General features: G+C 42.9%; 1 protein-coding gene across 1 annotated transcript in view; it reads left to right on the forward strand.

Moving 5' to 3' along the window:
- Positions 1-18,910, forward strand: part of Dnah7 (dynein axonemal heavy chain 7) — a 257,387-nt gene that overhangs the window by 143,137 nt on the left and 95,340 nt on the right. Inside the window, exons 38-44 of the mRNA XM_042259698.2 lie at positions 219-387; positions 1,997-2,123; positions 3,092-3,311; positions 8,613-9,485; positions 11,156-11,385; positions 15,579-15,909; positions 16,464-16,810. Coding sequence (XP_042115632.2) covers positions 219-387; positions 1,997-2,123; positions 3,092-3,311; positions 8,613-9,485; positions 11,156-11,385; positions 15,579-15,909; positions 16,464-16,810 — 2,297 coding nt within the window. The remainder of the gene's footprint in view (positions 1-218; positions 388-1,996; positions 2,124-3,091; positions 3,312-8,612; positions 9,486-11,155; positions 11,386-15,578; positions 15,910-16,463; positions 16,811-18,910) is intronic.

Raw genomic sequence — 18,910 nt, forward strand, 5'->3', positions numbered from 1 at the left:
ATTTTCTTTTCTATTCTTCTTTCTATTTTTTTTTCTTTTGGAGACAGTGTCTCACTATGTGGCCCTGGCTGGCCTAGAACTCACTATACAGACCAGGCTGGCCTCCAACTCAGAGATCTCCTGCCTCTGCCTCCCAAGTGTGGGAATCCCAAGCGTGTACCATCATAAGGGCTTTAAGGGCTCATGTTCTCTAATGTTTCTTCTCTTTTCGCTCTTAGATTGTCTTTGTAGACGACGTCAATATGCCTGCTCGGGAGGTCTACGGGGCTCAACCTCCCATCGAGTTGCTCAGACAGTGGTTAGATCACTGGAATTGGTACGACCTCAAAGATTGCTCTGTGATTAAACTGGTGGACATCCAGATCATGTGCGCGATGGGCCCTCCAGGTATGCACTCTGTGTCTGTGACTACTCACAGAGGAAGCCCCGCTGGCTGTATCTAAAGAGATGACAGGAGAAACCTCACAGAACAACTCTGAGTTACCGTGTCTGGGGAATTTATTTTCAGTGTGTTTCCATGGAGACCTAATGGAATGTACCACTACAGTTAATTTCCTAAAATGGGTGGCCCTGGTCGGAACACTGGCTGCCCAGTTCTTACAAATCCTTGAGCGTTTTCTGCGAGTTGACTCCCCATCTCCTCCTCCTCCATTCTGAGAACCCAGATAGCCGCTCCTGGGCCAGCTGGCATCCATTCTGTGCCATTCTTGAATGCATCCGAAGTAACCATTCTTCCACACTAAGGCACACCCCTTCTCACTAGTCTCTGGATTTAAAGTTTGCTAAGAGGAATTAAAACAGTGAGAACCCAGAGGAATGAACTCTTCGGTTTCCTTTATGTTTTCAAAGAGAAGTTTGTAAACTAAGCTGATGCTGACATGCCTAAAGCGGCTTGATTCTGCTGACTGCAGAGCTCTCCCTGCGTTCTTTCTACCTTCAACCTGGCATTCTGTTGAAAAAAATTCTTCCCTGAATATACTGCTTCAGAGACTCTATTTATGCACAACATATGCTAAAATTATTCTGTGCTTTTAGAAATACTTTTTTTTTTTTTTTTTTTTTTTTTTTTTGGTTTTTCGAGACAGGGTTTCTTGGTGTAGCTTGGCGCCTTTCCTGGAACTCGCTTTGGAGACCAGGCTGGCCTCGAACTCACAGAGATCCGCCTGCCTCTGCCTCCCGAGTGCTGGGATTAAAGACGTGAGAATTACTTCTTTATGGAAGAGTATATGAGAAAAATCCCTTTTTTAAGTAACTGTTATTTGTCTGTGTATCTTGTTTGTCAGGCTGAGGGCTGGACCCAGAGCCTGGAGTACACTAAGCCTGTGTCCTTCTCCTAAGCTTTGACCCTCGCCCTATATACTTTAAATATGATACAGTTCTGGGATGTAAATGTTAAATGCTAAGTCAACTGTGGAAGGAAGTCTTGTGTTTGAAAATATGATCATTATCCTATGGAGGTAAGACAGTCTCCAGATTCTTAAAATTGTAAGTACCAAGCGAAGTGGCTACATGCATGTGTAGAGTGGCCTTATAGGAAATTAATCAACGTACGGGGAGGAATTAGGATAAAATAACTAAACTGAGTTTACTCAAGTAATTGAACTAGAAAAACATCACCTCAAGCTTGAGTTGAGGCAGTCTTGATATTAGTGTCTCCCCAAACAGTTAATTACCTCTCATTCTTTTTGTGTAACATGAATTTGTCACCTTCCAACTTACTTTAAATTGCCAAGTTGTGAAGAAAATACTTTGGTATTATTCTAGCAATGTTACTAAGAATTATTCTTTCCAGAGCTCAGCAGTGGTGGCGCACACCTATAACCCCAGCCTATTATAGAAGGAGGTAGAAGCAGATGGATCTCCGTGAGTTCAAGGTTAGCCTGGTCTACAAAGGGAGTTCAGGACAGCCAAGGCTACACGGAGAAACCCTGTCTTGAAAAACAAACAGCCAAACAAACAAACAAACAAACAAACCATTATGCTTTCTAATCTTTAGGCGGTGGCCGAAATCCAATAACTCCTCGCTATGTGAGACATTTCAATATCATAACTATCAATGAGTTTAGTGACAAGTCCATGTTCACAATCTTCTCCAGAATCCTGACCTGGCATTTAAGGATCTGGTAGGTAATTTAAGATTGCTTGTCTTCCCTTTTTCATTAAGAAGTATAAAGGTTTTTAGAAATGTATCAAATGAGTCATATTTATTACATGTTCTTGTGCAAGCATCCCTAGACAGAGAAAGGAAACAGGTTCCCCTGTCCTAGTGTGAGAGCATAGCACAAAGTGGTCACTGCCCTCTGCTCTGTGGTTACCATGAGTTTTCATAACTGAGTACAATTACAGCTGGAAAGTGGTGTCAAGTTTATGTTGTAACTTTGATATCCTCTGGTGGAAGCCTTGCATCTGACAAGGGTGTTTCCATGACCACATTTCAGAACAGAGACTTGAGTCTATTCCCTGGAGAAATGTTCCCCGACTCTAGGGATTCAGTTCTAACCCAGAAGATGAGTGGGCATCAGGGAACCATTCTTACCTGGCTGTCAGCCATCTTGGCTCCCTGATGCCCATTCTTGGGAAATTGTTATTTCTTGCCCAACCCAACGGTGATGGATGGAGCAGACACCTGGCTTCTTGTTAAGCTAGGAGTGGAATGCAGCCAATCTTTCCAAATGAATAATCTCCCTTTGGATTTTATTCTACCCTAATCATATATTTTCCCTCTTCTATTCTTCTTTTTCTTTGTAATTTTTATTCTCTGAAAACTCTTATTCCTTCATGGGTTCTATTTATATAAAATTGAGACTACCAAGGAATCAAAGAGCTGGAGAGGACTTGGCTTTGCCTGTGGCGGCTTTTGGCTGGTTCTTATGCTTTTGCGCACAGCTGAAATCCACTAAGCCCGCTGAGCCTGCTGAATTCACAGGATTCCTTTGGACACATCATAAAATACTGAATGAAAAGCTTCTTGGAAATCAGTAAAAGTCTATTATAAACCAAATTGATTCAACCACAATAGAAAATGTCACGTTAATCACATGAAGTGTTAATAGTGCTTGCTAACTTTTTTCTTACATTTTTCCCCCCTCAGTTATAAGTTTCCAGATGATTTTCTGGATTTGACCACACAAATTGTGAATGGCACAATGACCTTGTACAAAGACGCCATGAAGAATCTCTTGCCGACCCCCGCCAAGTCTCACTACTTGTTCAACCTCCGTGATTTCTCCCGAGTCATTCAAGGTGTTTGTTTGTCAAGGCCAGAAACAGCAGAGAACAAAGAGGCCATTAAGCGCCTGTGGGTTCACGAGGTAAAATTCCGTGCCATTCAAATGTGATTACAGAAAGAGCTGAGTAAAAAGGAACACTTAGTGATGTATGTCGTTGAGGTTCATTTAGGTGTTTGGTATTGGGTAGGCCACGGTCATGGTAAAGTTTAAAGTATTTGATATCTACTCTTCTGTTTTGACTGTAGGCTGTCTTGACTTCAGCATTTAAGCAGGTTCGCCCTCCCTAGTTCCTTGTTCAAGCATTCTTGTGACAGGGCACTCTAAGCAGCTGGTTCTAAAGCAATGGCAGTATCTATTTACATCTCGAATTTGTGGATGCCCCAAAGAAAACAAAACTACAAGACGAAACAGTGTTGGGGCTCCTAGTTTGAGCACACGGATGCGGTCTCTAAGTTCTCTGGAGGATGAGGCAAAGACACCCTGTTCTTTCTTTCTATCAGTGTTCATTTTCTTCTAAAAACTTGGTAGAAGGAGGGAAGAGAGAAATCCCAAAAATTGACACAACAAAAATAATAATTTGCTATTTTAAATGGTCACAGAGACTACAGAGAGGTGGAAAGAAAACACCTAGTCCCACCCCATTTTCCATATATGAATAATAGAGTTGTTTCAGTTTTTAATAAAGTAGCTAAAAAAAAATCCTAGCAATTGGGATATGCTGCTATAGTAAATCCTTGTGCTACAGTCAGTAAAAATTAAAAGATATTAAGAAACCAGGTTCTCAAGGCACTTTAGATACAATGTTTGAATTCCTAAATCCTTACAAATGCTAATCTGAATCCGAGTAGCCATCCAGTGCACTTGGAAGTTACGGCCACAGCAAAGCTAAAGCTGTTCTTTGGAAAGTATGGCCTGGCAACCCCATCACTCTTGACCGTGGCTGAGTGTGTCCCACATCTGGGGGTGGGGACAGAAGCTCCAAGTTCAGTGAGCAAATGAGCCATAGGAATACGCTGGAAGCAGAGAGGGGGGCCACGGAAGCAGCATGACAGTCATTGAAAGGGTGCACTTCCTGTCAGAACGTGGCCTGTCTGTAAAAGACAGTGGTCGCCTGGAAAAGTCCAGCTCCGACACTGTGGAGAGGTCAGACCCAGACCGTGCCTCCCTGCTGCGGTCCTGGGACAGAGAGTTAAGAAGCAGCGTGTGGCGACTTGAAAGTTCTCCATGGATGGCAGCTGGCTTTTCGGTGGTCTTTGTCACAAACACTGTGTTGTACTAAAGCCTGTGATGCGAAAGTCCCCCCCCCCCAGTGCCTCAAGTTTATATTGTCTGGTTTTCACCTGTTCCTGGAATTTGCTCAGGGAAAGTGTTCTGACGGCTGCTCTCTGAGGACTCTCCTCCCAACTCCACTCCCCTGCAGCCTTACCCTCTCCCTTCTGTTCTCCTTCTTCAAGAAGCTGCTCTCTAGGTTTTAAAGGGAAGCCCCTCCTTCTCTGTGAGGCGTCCTTTTGTTTACATTTCTATCTATTATATTGCGTCTGTCTAATGCTGCTCCTCCCGCCTGGAGGCCTCAGCCTGGAGGCCTCAGCCTGGCCTTGAGTCCCCCAGTAAACTGCACCTTCTAAAGTGGGTTATGCATCCGTGTCCTCTCTAAACCGGCGGCTGCAGCGATCATCACCTCACTGCGACTGTTACAGTTGATGCATTCTTTTGGAGGGACACTTTCCCCAAGAACTTTACATTGAGCAGCTTTTCAGTAACAAGCGCTTTTTGTTTTGTTTTGTTTTCCAAACAGTGCTAGAGGCCAAGATGTTTCAAATCCGGGGAGTGGCAGATGTGGTGTCTGTGGAGAGGCTGTTTCCTTGTGTGCAGACGATGCTTTCTCTCTGTGTTCACGTGGTGGTGGTGGTGGGCTCTCCGGTTTCTTTAGATAACGTTAATCTACTTATGAGCACTCGGCTCCATAACCTAATCACCTCCCCCAAAGCCCCACCCACTGATACCATCATCTCGGAGTGAGGATTTCAACATAGAAATTTTGCAATTAAATAAGGATGTAGAACAAGGAGGCATTTCATCATGAGCCCATCTTACTCTAGGAGGCATCTAGAACTTTCCATCTCAGGAACTTTGCCCTTTATCATTCCTTCTGCAATATTTTCTCCCCATTATATGTAAGGCTTGTGCTCATAACTTAGCTATATCCTTATTACACAAGCAACCCCAACCCCGCAGATCCATCAATCATCCTTTCGATGGATTTTTCCGAACACTTAACATCACCTGGCACATTTTAATGTTTGTGTTTGCTTGCTGTCTTTATTGTGTCAGCTTTGGCTTCCTCCCCCCAGTGCCTGGCATGTGACAAGTGCTCGGTCACTAGTGACGAATGAGTACGCAAAGGGAGGAGGCAGGCGACACTGATGCTGCATATGGACTTTATCGCTTGGGGCTATCCATGCCAGGGCTTCCTTCTGGCCATTGAGTGGTTTACATGTAATGTTGTATATGTGTGGCACAACCGGCTTTCAGCCTTTTTCAGATTCTATCAGGTGATTGAACTTTAACAGTCACTAATAGTTCTCTGGAGAGTTAACAAGTCTCATAACAAAAAAAAAAAAAAAAGCCTTGTGATTTTAATGATTATTTTGTATTCTCATACATACATGTTTCTGTGGGTAAGTTCAGAATTTTAGTCCAGCGGTGCACGGTAGCTGGTCTGGGTACTTTCTGCCTTCCCCCTCGGGGTGTCTGCAGGGCTTTCTGTCTGATGTGGAACCACTGGACCCAGCCACCTCCCTCCCTGCCTTTGGTCCGATCCAGCCTCAGTGAGGTCTCCACTGACCATGCTGTTTAATACTACAGCCCAGCACCCCACTGCACCCCGACCCTAGCAGTTCAGACTTCCCGGTTCTGTGTCTTCCCTGCTTCCCAGACACTTGCCAACTCCCAGCCTGCTGCAAAGTCTGTCATGCTTATTGTCCATCTCTCTCAACACACTGACTCCACGAGGAAGATTCCTTTTTTGTTTTGATTGTTTATCTTCAAGGGCCAAGAACAATATTTAACACATTGTTCTCAGCCTTTCAAAAATGTGAAATATTGAACACAATAATCTGTGCTTTATTTCTGTTCACTCAAGAAAGTTTCCTTCGGGGCTTAATATATGTTGAAGACTACAGTGGATACCCTTCTCCTTTCAAGGTATTGCTGGAAAGGACCTGATATGATTTCATAAAATTGTTTTGGAGGAAACTGGTTTTCCTCTCATTCCCTTTGGCTCCTCTATGGTGTCCAAGCTTTAGTGAGCATATTACCTAGTGTCCTTGTTAAGTATGGGTATTCTACAAAAACAAAGGAAGCATCACCCCAAAGAGGAAAAGAGATGGATGAGTTGAGTTTCACCAAAATTAAAATTTTGCATGCTGCAAAGGAAACTATGGAGACAGAGATAGTTAGCCACATTTTGGTAAGTGGGAAGTACCCATAATATAACAGAAAGTATTACAACTGAGCTCACCATAATAAAACTCAATGCTTGGTATGCTAATTTTCAAAAGAATACCCTCTGAGTGAGTTAGAGAAAGAAAGAGGTGGAGTAGGCAAGCAAGAGAGCATGCTAGCAAAGCACCTGCTTCCTACAGAAAGATCTACTGTCCTGTCAGCTTGGGGGCCCTTTTGATATCATTCAGCAGGAATTGTCTCCTTCAAGGCCCAGTCTCCAAATGTGGGGATGTGTAATTCAGTCCAAAATGAACTATAACCGCAGGACGGTAATATCAGCATGCAGAAATAACTGTTGAAGACAGAAGACTTGCTTATTTATTGGGGCCCCAAATCATATGCATATAATCAGATTTATTTTAACATATTGTTTCTGGGATAGATTCCACCAGACATGTGTTAATGGAATAGATGCCCACCACATGTCTGAAACAACTGTCCTCTGACCCAAGACAATTTTCTAAAAAATGTACTTAAGAACACACCAAATAACTTTTGCCAATAACCTTTAAAAAGTTACCCCTCTAGGAAAAAAGGAATGTCTCGAGAAGGGCGGTAACAGACTCTGGCTTCCAGTAACCATGTCCTGCGACCTGGGTCTGAGTCATCAGCTGGGTGCTCACTCACCTTCTCTGGGCCTCCGTTCCTTTGCGCACACACCGTCCATCAGTCTCTGCAAATTACTTTCTACAGTTTATTTACTTGTTTATTTTGAGATTATGCTATAATTACAACATTCCTCCCTTCCCTTTCTTCCCTCCAAACCCTCCCATCTGCCCCTCCCCAGGTCTTCTTCAAATTCATGGCCTCCTCTTTCGCTAATTGTTAGTGCATGCACGTATGTATGTGTACATATATATATTCCTAAAGGTAATCTGTTCAGTCCTTACAATGTTACCTGGATGGATGCTTTCAGGGATGACTGCTTGGCGTTGAATCATTTGGTTTGTTCTTCCCTGGCTCAACCATCTCTCACACTTCCATTTTTCCTCAGTTGCCTATTGTTCTTTGGGTAGGGTTGTGACCTGGTGGGCTGTTCCTGGTCCAGTTTGTCATGTCTATAAGTATCATCCCTGTTTAACTCACATTTGGTCAATTTTGTTGGTGAGACCTTGTGTACGTAGCTTCTGATGTTACTAGGAGACACAGTCTCACAGTCAACTCTCTGATCTTTGGCTCTCAGATCTTTCTGCCCCCTTCCACACTGTTCCCTGAGCCTTAGGTGTGGGGGTGTTTTGCAGATGTATCCACTGGGACCGGACTCCACAGCTCTGCCCTTTCATTGGTTGTGGTTATCTGCACTAGTTTACATCTGGTGCAAAGACAGGTTTCCTTGATGCAGGGGTGAAGACTGCAGTTACCTTGAGAAGAAGGACACATGTTGATTGATTTCTGTTAGAAATGATGCTGGTTTAGTAAATTAGTGGCTGTAGATTCTCCTGCGATAACCATGACTTCACAGCGCTGAGGAGTTAGCTAGGTTTTGAGAAGCAGACATGATTCTCCTCTTGCAGAGTAGGTCTTCAGTGCAGCTAGAGAGCTGTTGGTCACCAGCAAGGTCTGAAGGTCACAATTGTACCCTTGGGGTTATCATGCCATACTGTGCATTGGTATGGTTCATAGACATTATGGCTGGGTACAAATTACTTTACATTTATTGTCACTGAAGGTAACCATTGTATCAAATAGACATAATTAAAATTAATGTTTAAACTTTATTATGAGCTCGTCTTAAGTATTCACATAGGCTTTTGATAAAACTTGTGGATATTTCATGACAGTATTTTGTATTACCTATTTTCTATTTTATAATTTACATGCAATAAATAAGCAAACTTCAGAACGATTATTCTTAAAGCCACTTTTAAACTTACACAGGTCCTCAGAGTATATTATGATCGCCTTCTGGATAATACTGACAGAAGTTGGCTTATCAACTACATACAAGAAATCCTGAAAAATTACATGCAGGAAGATTTTCATGACCTATTTAGACACTTGGATTTTGATAACGACGGCGTTGTAGAAGAAGACGACTTAAGAAGTTTAATGTTTTGTGATTTCCATGATGCTAAGAGGGAAGACAGCAGCTACAGGGAGATCGCCGACGTGGACACGCTCCGGATGATCGTAGAAAGCCACCTAGAGGAATACAACAACATGAGCAAGAAACCCATGAACCTGGTCTTATTCCGCTTTGCCATAGAACACATCAGCAGAATCTCCCGCATCCTGAAGCAGCCCAGAAGCCACGCTCTCCTAGTGGGCGTTGGAGGCAGCGGAAGGCAGTCAGTCACCAGACTGGCTGCACACATGGCGGATTATTCGCTTTTCCAGGTGGAGATCTCCAAGGGCTACGGTAGCCACGAGTGGCATGAAGATTTAAAAGTGATCTTGAGGAAGTGTGCGGAAGGGGACATGCAGGGGGTCTTCCTGTTCACGGACACACAGATTAAAAGAGAGTCGTTTCTAGAGGATATCAACAACCTGCTCAATGCTGGGGAGGTGCCCAATCTCTTTGCTTTAGATGAGAAGCAGGAGATCTGTGAAAAGATGCGACAGTTAGACCGCCAGCGGGATAAAACCAAGCAAACAGACGGGAGCCCCATAGCCCTTTTCAACATGTTTATTGATCGCTGCCGCAACCAGCTGCACGTGGTCCTGGCCATGAGTCCCATCGGAGATGCGTTTCGGATTCGTCTTAGGAAATTCCCTGCTCTTGTTAACTGCTGTACCATCGACTGGTTTCAGGTATTTCCATGTAAAATTCAGACAGAATTCTAGAAATGTTGAATCTCCATCATCATGAAATATTTTATAGACTCCACCCCAACATGTAGGTTAGCAAAATCTTTGCTTTTATCATAATGTATCATATGCAGTTATAACAACAGAAATCATTATAGGATTTCAGTCATTAATCTCAATGATTAATGAGATTACAGAAAATGTTAGGATTAACCTGTTCTTGTATCAGGAGCCTGATGGGAAACAGCATACTTGAGGTCCTAGCAGAGAAGAGTTTGGGAAGGGACGGGTCACAGAAGCATGGGTAGAGTTAAGGGAGCCGAGGTCATGGTTCGAGAAGACATGTAGAACTGAGCTTCAGACCCACCTTCTGGCCTGTTCAGCCCTCTGCCCTATTTACAGAACCCAACAAAAATCAAAAGGGAAAACATCATGGGGGTTTTTGTGGTAGAGTTCTGTCTCAGAAAGCACAGAGCTGAGCGCACAAGGACAGAGAAGCTGTGACAGGGACGGGGGAGAGCAGCCAAGAGTGTGAAGACTCACATCTCCCCTGGCTTTATGTTTAGATCACAAAGCAGACTCTGAAGGTGCAGCACACGTGTGCCTGACGTTCTGTATGTAGATCTAAAACAACCATTTATGATGCTGGAAACGCACACAGGCTCTGTACCTCTGTTACCACATAATTTATTCCAGGCGAGCATCCGTTGTTTACTTCTTCCTTGCTTTTACCGGATAATGCCGTAACAACTGGAGACTCAGAAGTACATATAGGGAGCGAAGGCTTTCTACAGACAACCTTGAAGAGAAAAAAATTAACCAAAAACCATGACCTTGGCAGAGATGGGAACTGGTGAAAATGGGGCCGAGTGGAAGGGGCAGGAAGAGCCAGCAGTTAGGGTAACAGGAGCAGAGGGAAGTGGTATGGTTGAGGTCAGAAAGGCAGGAAGGGCCAAATCAGACTGGGAAGTGTGCTCTGGGTGTGGTTTGCATTTTGAAAAGATATTTTGCATCTTTTTGGAGAATGAAGACCGCTGGAGGGTCACACTGGAACCTACTGGCTAAGGATGATAAAAACTTGAGTTAGGAGAGTGGTGGTGTGGAAAGAAGGTGAAGAGAAGTTATTTTAGGGGGCTGAGGAAGAGGAGCAGATGAAGGGTGAGTCCTGGGTTTGGACTCCGGCATGTGGGTGATCCATGGTGATGTTTACTGAGTTGAGGAAGAATGCAGCTCATGATGGGAGGAATCATGAGGCAGGCTTGTGACTCGGAGATGTCATTGAGCTATCCAAGAGATACCACAGAAGTAGTCATTTATGTGACTCTGTTGTTTAGGGGGATAGTGTAACTACTGTGAGGAGGATTAAATGAAATGGTACCTATTGTGCACAGAAAAGTTCACATTGAGTTCAGATCTCCCCTTTCTTTGTCCTGCCAACACTCAGTAACGATTCATCTAATCCCAGAGCGAACTGCAGAGAGTTGCTGCCTGCACTAGCCACCGCCCTCCGCCCTAAGCAGGCAGGGGCAGGAAGAAAGCTCTTCGTGAATGTGTCCTTCCCACTCCACACCTGAAACTCTTGATCTCTAATCCACAAATCACAAAGGGCTGCAGCAATAACAGGAGAGTACCATGACCTTGGTCAATTGCTAAAATATTCATTTTAAATTTAGTCGTGGCCGGAAGATGCATTAGAAGCAGTTGCTTCACGGTTCCTGGAAGAAATTGAAATGTCAGAGGAAATCCGAGAAGGCTGTATTGATATGTGTAAAAGCTTCCACACTTCTACTATCAACCTCTCAACATCCTTCCATAACGAACTTCAAAGATATAATTATGTGACTCCAACCTCTTATCTGGAATTGATCTCTACCTTCAAACTGTTGTTAGAAAAGAAAAGAAAGTAAGGATGAAAATTTCTGTTTTTAAGTAAGCTATGAAAGTTTAAAAAATGTTTGTATAAAAATGACACAGCAATGATAGGATCACATACTTTAACCTTTTTATTAAAACTTTGAGACTCAGTTCTTAAAGAGTCTGAGGGTAGGAAGCAGGTCTTATTCTTAGGTTTAATTATGCTGCCTAGTACACCATAAATTTATCATTTCATTTACTGCAGGAATGAAGGTGGGACATTGTCTATCTGAAAATATCAATATGGAGTGCAAGAGGTGTATGCTACAGCCAGTGCCAACATGAGTGTTCAGAGAACTGGACCTCACACTTCCTTTGGTCATGAAAATTATTACTTGGAATGTGTAGCTAGAGTTTTCCTGCCTTGCCCGCAGTCAGGACAAATACCTCTCACCCACCAGTCCCACAGCCGCTCAGACCCAACCAAGTAAACACAGAGACTTATATTGCTTACAAACTGTATGGCCATGGCAGGCTTCTTGCTAACTGTTCTTATAGCTTAAATTAATCCATTTCCATAAATCTATACCTTGCCATGTGGTTCGTGGCTTACCGGCGTCTTCACATGCTGCTGGGCATGGCGGCGGCTGGCAGTGTCTCCTTCTCCCTTCTTGTTCTTTCTTTTCTCCTCTCTGTTAGTCCCGCCTATACTTCCTGCCTAGCCACTGTCCAATCAGTGTTTTATTTATTGACCAATCAGAGTAATTTGACATACAGACCATCCCACAGCAGGAATGCACATTCTAAAATTTAAAACTTATTACCACCAAGACTGGAAGTTGAAAGTTTAGAAAATTTTAGTGATCTGTCCTATAATGAGTGTCAACATGAATTTTCAGAAAAGTTGGTCCTATACTTTCTTTGCTTCCAAAAATGACTATTTGAGATGCTCATCATAAAATGTAAAACTTATTATCGTTAAACTTGAAAGCTGGAAACTTAGAAAATTGTAGTGATATCCTGTAAGGACGTCTGCAGTCTCATAGTCTCACTGAGGTGAATTTTATGTTGCGTTTACTGTCTTTATGAGGGGAACAGAGGCAAAGTTAACACATTCCCTGCAGCAGGTAATGGCTGACTTTGCATTTTCACCCTTGATGTACTTTTATCTTGGACTTAACAAATCAAGTTTAGTTACTTAAATGAATATGGTGAATCAAGCTCATCCATATTATGAGCCACAATTATACATTATAAAATTCTGAAGATTTTTTTAAACCTAAAACAGAGATTATAATCTATGGCTCAATTACATTATATTTACAGTAGATCTCAAGACTATTAACCTAATAGAGCAAATTCTTTTAAATATTAAAAAATACTTAAAACAGATTCCTTAACATGAAATATTAGTATGTATTTCCATAGTTAAATTCCAAGTCTCCCAGTGGCTAGTTCAAAAGCACAAGCATTTTGAAGTATTGTTTCTCATTTTGATCATGATGGTACCCAGATACCTGTACAACACTCCTTACCATTGGACTGTCTGGGTCCCTGTGGTCCACACCCTAGAGAGTCTCACTGTTAGTAATGTTTCCATCTGTCTAATGAAATCTACAATTCCTGTCCAAAGCTGCTACATGACTTGACAGGATTTTGCCTGTTCTTTTCGATTTATCTATGCTGGAGGACCATAAATTCTCAGAGATTAAATTTTGGATCTCATCCACAAACAAGGCTCTTAAGTGTACACTCCCAGTACGTAGGGTTATCCTAATTGAAAGCAAGATTAAACTAACAATGTATAAACCTATGGGAAGGTTAAAAAGTCACGGCTTTCTGAGCATTTCAAATACTCTTTGTTTGTTTGTTTGTTTGGTTTTGTTTTTTCGAGACAGGGTTTCTCTGTGTAGTTTTGGTGCCTGTCCTGGCTCTTGCTCTATAGACCAGGCTGGCCTCAAACTCACAGAGATCCGCTGGGCTCTGCCTCCTGAGTGCTGGGGTTAAAGGTGTGCGCCACCACTGCCCAGCCTCAAATACTCTTATTACCCTTTCACGTTTCTTTCTCCTTTTCCCCTTCATAATTTCTTGCCAATTAATTAAAATATAATTAGGGGCTGGAGAGATGGCTCAGAGGTTAAGAGCACCGACTGCTCTTCCAGAGGTCCTGAGTTCAATTCCCAGCAACCACATACCATCTGTAATGAGATCTGGCACCCCTCTTCTGTATACATAATAAATAAAAAAAAAAAATTAAAATATAATTATATCATTTCTCCCTTCCCATTCTTTCCTTCTTTTAACCCCTCCCATGCCCCCTCTTTACAAATTGATAGCCTTTTAAAATTACTGTTACACACACACACACACACACACGTGTGTGTGCAAGCATGAGTGCGTGCGTTTGTGTGTGTGCGCGCGCACACACACACACATACACAGAGTCAAATGCACAAATACAACCTACTGAGTCCATTTGTGTTGTTTGTGTGTATGGTTTCGGGGCTGACCACTTTGTATGAGACAGCCAGTCAGGGAGCTCATCCCTGCGAAAGGCTAATTCTCCCTCTCTCCATACTCACAGCCGCCTGTAGTTCTTTGTCTTGGGTGGGGCCCTGTGGAAGTCTCCCCTTCCGAGTTAGCAAGTCTATCGATGCTGTTGTTCAGGTCTTGGTTCACGTGGCCCTTTCTAAGAGAGGCGGTCACGCGGAAGGCCTCCCAGTATCCGGGCTCTTAGAGTCTTTCTGCCAACTCTTCTCTGATGTTCCCCGAGCCACGGCAGGAACGGTGCTTCAGATGGAGCCGTCCAGTGGGGCTGGGCTCTCTGCACACCACTGATCTATGTATCACATCCAGCTGTGGTTTTTTGAACCCTCTCCATCTGCTGTAGGAAGAAGGCTCTTTGATGAGGGGAGAGAGCTTCACTCTCACACGTTCTTGCACATTGAAAATTTTAAGTTCTCTCTTCATTTTAGCCAGAATCCTTACCTTGGATTTGTGCTTCTTTGAGTGGATTAAACTCCAGGTCTTTCGATAGCCAGCTAGAAACGAGTCATGGTGCCGCCTGTCAGAAAGTCAGCGCCTGAGGTTAGCGAAGGGTCTCCTGGGATGAGTGTCCTTACCAAGAAGCGAAACCTTCCTAGGGTTTGCTCCCAGGCCTTGCTGGAGACTAACCCACACCCTGCGCAGGACCGTAGGCAGATCAGGCCCCTCCATGCCCACTTTTGTCAAATAGTTTGCTTTCTCAGAAGGAATTCAACACATGATAAAAATGTGCTTCTCTGATCTTGTCTTCCTTCTCTATGACAGTCTTTCCAGTGGTTGTTTCTGTTTTTCCTTTTTTTGGGTTACTTTGTATACCTCAAGCTGTCTTCCCATTCCAGCTGTTTTCTTGAAAATTTTTGAAATATGTCACCTTTGAATATGTCATATTTTAAAACGAATTGTTACAGATAAGGAGACCTTTCTCAGTAGAGGACATATATAAACACAGGTAAGTATTTTAAAGAATATTAAAATAATAAATTTTAAAGGGCTTAAAATTATTTCCAATCATTTATTATTTCTTTAAAAAATCACTTTGCACAAAAAAATGTTGAGTTTTAATATCAGTCTCACTTGTCCCTTTCGTCTTAATAAAAAATTCCTATTTCAAGATGTAATACACTTTTAAATTTAAATACATTTTAAATACAGGTCTCACCATGTACCCTACACTAATGTAGCCCAGCCTGGATAGCCTCAACTTCCCAACTACTGGGAAGATGTAATATACCTTAAATATATTCTCATCTCTGGCAATATTCAAAATGATGTATTTGGGGCATTGAAGTCTCTTTAAAGTAAGTGATTATTTAAAAAAACCACTATAGATTTGTTGGAAGTCATTCACCAAGGTGACAAGGTGACTAATGTTAGAGGTATGGCGTTCATTTTGTTCTAGGAAGCACTTTGCCTTATTACCGGTGTACTTATTTATTCTGTGGGGGTTTTGTTGTATACCTAGAGGTACTGGAGAGACCCAAGGGACTAAGATGCAATGTTGGTCATAACTGTGCATAATCCACTGTAGTTATGTTCATGTTTTTTTTTTTTTTTCCTGATCAGCTAATGTCTGTAAAAGCCTCTTAGACCACACCTTTAGTTCCTTCAAAAGGGGCGAGACACTCCAGAGCACTTAAGATGCCCCTCGATGTGGTCAACAGGCCCCTGTCTCACCCCTTTTCATCTCTCTCCTTCCAGCGAAGTGATGAAGATGAAAAGGCGGTATGAAGTGGGCTTGGATAAACTGGATTCGGCCGCGTCCCAGGTCGCCACCATGCAGACCGAGCTGGAGGCGCTGCACCCCCAGCTCAAGGTGGCCAGCAGGGAGGTTGACGAGATGATGTTGATCATTGAGAGGGAGTCCATGGAGGTGGCCAAAACCGAAAAGATCGTGAAAGCTGATGAAATAGTAGCGAACGATCAAGCCATGGCCGCCAAAGCCATCAAGGACGAGTGCGACGCTGACCTGGCTGGGGCGCTGCCCATCCTGGAGTCTGCGCTGGCTGCCCTGGACACCCTGACTGCGCAGGTGAGAGCAGTGCCGATGCTGGGGATTGGCCGCTGGGGACCACAGTGTAGCTTCTCTCAAGTTACCACCCACATTTAAGGAATATTTTCAAATTGTCGAGAGGATTCCCTCGTTATCTGAAAAAGAAATGCATCTTCATGAGAAAGGCATTTTTGAAAAGGAACAGAGTTGCCAGTTGTCAGTACTACAACTTTGTTTTAAATTTTTATTATTGCTGTTTTTAAAGATTTATTTATTTTTACTGGTTCTTCAAGAATTCCATACAGTGTGTTTTGATCATATCCACCCCCCTCTCAACCCTTCCCAGACTCATCCTCTTTCCGGCAGCTCTTTCCAGAACTCTGTGCCGCTCGCTCCCCACTGTGAGTTCCTGTGGTCATTTTTCTGTGGTTTTAACTTTTCCTCCCAATGGACTTGTCCAAATTCTTGCCGTGGTTCTACCATTGCCGCCATTCCTGTGCTCCTTAAGGCTTAGTTTGAAAGTATGAACCTATGAATGTGATTATAATTGAATGTGCAAGCAGATATTAATAATTGAAACATCACTTTTCAAGGATATCACAGTGGTCAAGTCCATGAAGAGCCCTCCTGCTGGCGTCAAGCTCGTCATGGAAGCCATCTGCATCTTGAAAGGGATCAAAGCCGATAAAATCCCCGACCCAACAGGCTCAGGGAAGAAAATTGAGGATTTCTGGGGGCCCGCGAAGAGACTTTTGGGTGACATAAGGTTTCTGCAGTCACTTCACGAATACGACAAGGACAACATTCCTCCGGCTTACATGAACATCATAAGGAAGAGTTACATCCCCAACCCAGACTTTGTTCCAGAGAAGATTCGGAATGCTTCGACAGCTGCCGAGGGTCTATGCAAGTGGGTCATAGCCATGGATTCCTATGACAAGTAAGTGCCGGGAAGAAACCCGATCGATCGCCGTGCTGGGTTTCCTCGCCTGGTCATGTGGACAATAGAACATTAGAAGCCCGTGTAAGAAAAAAAGATTTTCAAGAAATGTGTGTCTGAATCTCCATTTTCATTCTTACTAGAGCCCAAATCAAGCCATTAAAAAGAATATATAGTTTAATGATTCTTAACGTTTTGGGACTTAGGACTACTCTCAACTAAAAAACTCCTAAAGTCTCCCCAAAGCTTTTGTTGATTTACCATGTTAGAAAATTTAATTAGAGAGTTTATAAACATTTATTAATTTACTTAAAAAATAACAAAATTATGGCATGGTAATAAAAACAAATTATTTTATGTCTTATAAATGTAAATTTTATTTAAAACAAAGAAGAGATTGGTGTGTGGCTGAGTGGTAGAGCACTTACCTAGCATGTACGAGGACACAGATTCTATCCCCAGCACCAGGGGGCACAGATATTTGGGCTGGGGAGATAGCTCAGTCTGTAACATGATTGTCTTCCATGCATGAACCATGCATGTTCAAACCACAGAACCATGTAAGAGAAGCCAAGCACAGGGGCACTTATTTGGAATCTCAGCACCATGCGGGCAGTGATAGGCGGGTCTTTGGGACTTGCTGGCCGGTTATCTTAGCCCTTTGAGTTCCAGGCCCGCTGGCAAGACTGTCCCTGAGGAATGATACTAAAGGTCTTCCTCTGGTCTCCACATGTAAGCCCACACATGCATGCCTGTACCTGCATGCACATAAGTGCCTGTGCACACACATAGGCACACATGCTATATGCACACACATATGTACCATACTATATGCACACACATAGAAAGGGAGAATTAGCAAGAAGACTGCTTTTTATATACCTTGAAGTCTTTTCAATGTGTGCTTTGTGTGTGTGTCTGTGTCTGGAGCATATGTACATATTTGCATGGCTGTACATATGAGTACATGTGCATGTATGTACATGTAGCAGTCAGAGGTCAATGTTGGGTATCCTTCCTCCAAGGCTGTCTTCCTTCCTTCCTTTCTTTTCTTTTCCTTTTTTTTTTTTTTGAGGCAAGGCCTTTCTTTGATTTGTTAGCACTAGCTGGCCACTGGGTCCTAAGGATCCTCTTGTCTCTGGCTCATTGGCACCGCATTTACAGATGCAAGCTGATGCACCTGAATTTTTACGTGCACGCTGGGGCTCTGAGCTCACACCCTCATCTTCTGCAGCAGGCACTCTAAAGACTGACGCATATCCCCCTTCCCCTCATCATGTGGTTTGACATGAGATGGACAGACCTTCCCCTTTCAATCCAATCTATCTCAATATGTTGCTTCAATGGAAGTCCATAAGGAAAATTTAAGGCTGGGAATAAAGCTCAGTGGTCCAGTGTTTGCCTGCATGCGTAGGTTTTGGGCTCAGAGCCTCAGAAACCCCCAAAACCACGCTTAGAAAACCACCCATGAGGTGGATAGTCTCATGACATTTGAGGACTGTTATGGCTATAAGGAAAACATTTATATCCTGAAGAAAGTAAGTAAAATCAGGAACTATTATATGATGTGTTTTGAATACATAGTCAATGTGAGTCATTATATATATTTAATATTATATTGTATAATCATATTTATTATATAATATGTTATATAATTTATATATATACATATATTAGTGCTACACATGTTTCAGACCAACCACTGTACTCTCCGCTTAAGCCCCTTGTTTCTTAAACTTCTTGTGGATCTGTATCTAACATAGGTCTATATCTCACCCACTGTGGCAGGGTGTTCCCAGGCCCTGTGGCTTGGGTTTTTTTTTTTCCTATTGTTTTTAATAAACTGGAGTGGCTTGGTCTCAAACAGTGGGCACCCTTTCCGAGATGATGTGTAGGTATTGCACGCTGAGACACAGGGGCAATGTGTTGATTTATTCCCCACTGGCCTGCCTCATGGAAGGAGTCCCTATCACACCAAATCCCCACACTGAATTGAAGGCCTGTGAAACTATAGTGAGAAGTCCCAGGGAGTCTGCAGAAGGGGTAGAGGGAGTGTATTAGGATGTAAATTGGAGAGAACAACTCACTAAACAGAACAAG

This window comes from Peromyscus maniculatus, chromosome 13, assembly GCF_049852395.1.
Source record: "Peromyscus maniculatus bairdii isolate BWxNUB_F1_BW_parent chromosome 13, HU_Pman_BW_mat_3.1, whole genome shotgun sequence".
In the NCBI taxonomy this organism is placed as follows: domain Eukaryota; kingdom Metazoa; phylum Chordata; class Mammalia; order Rodentia; family Cricetidae; genus Peromyscus; species Peromyscus maniculatus.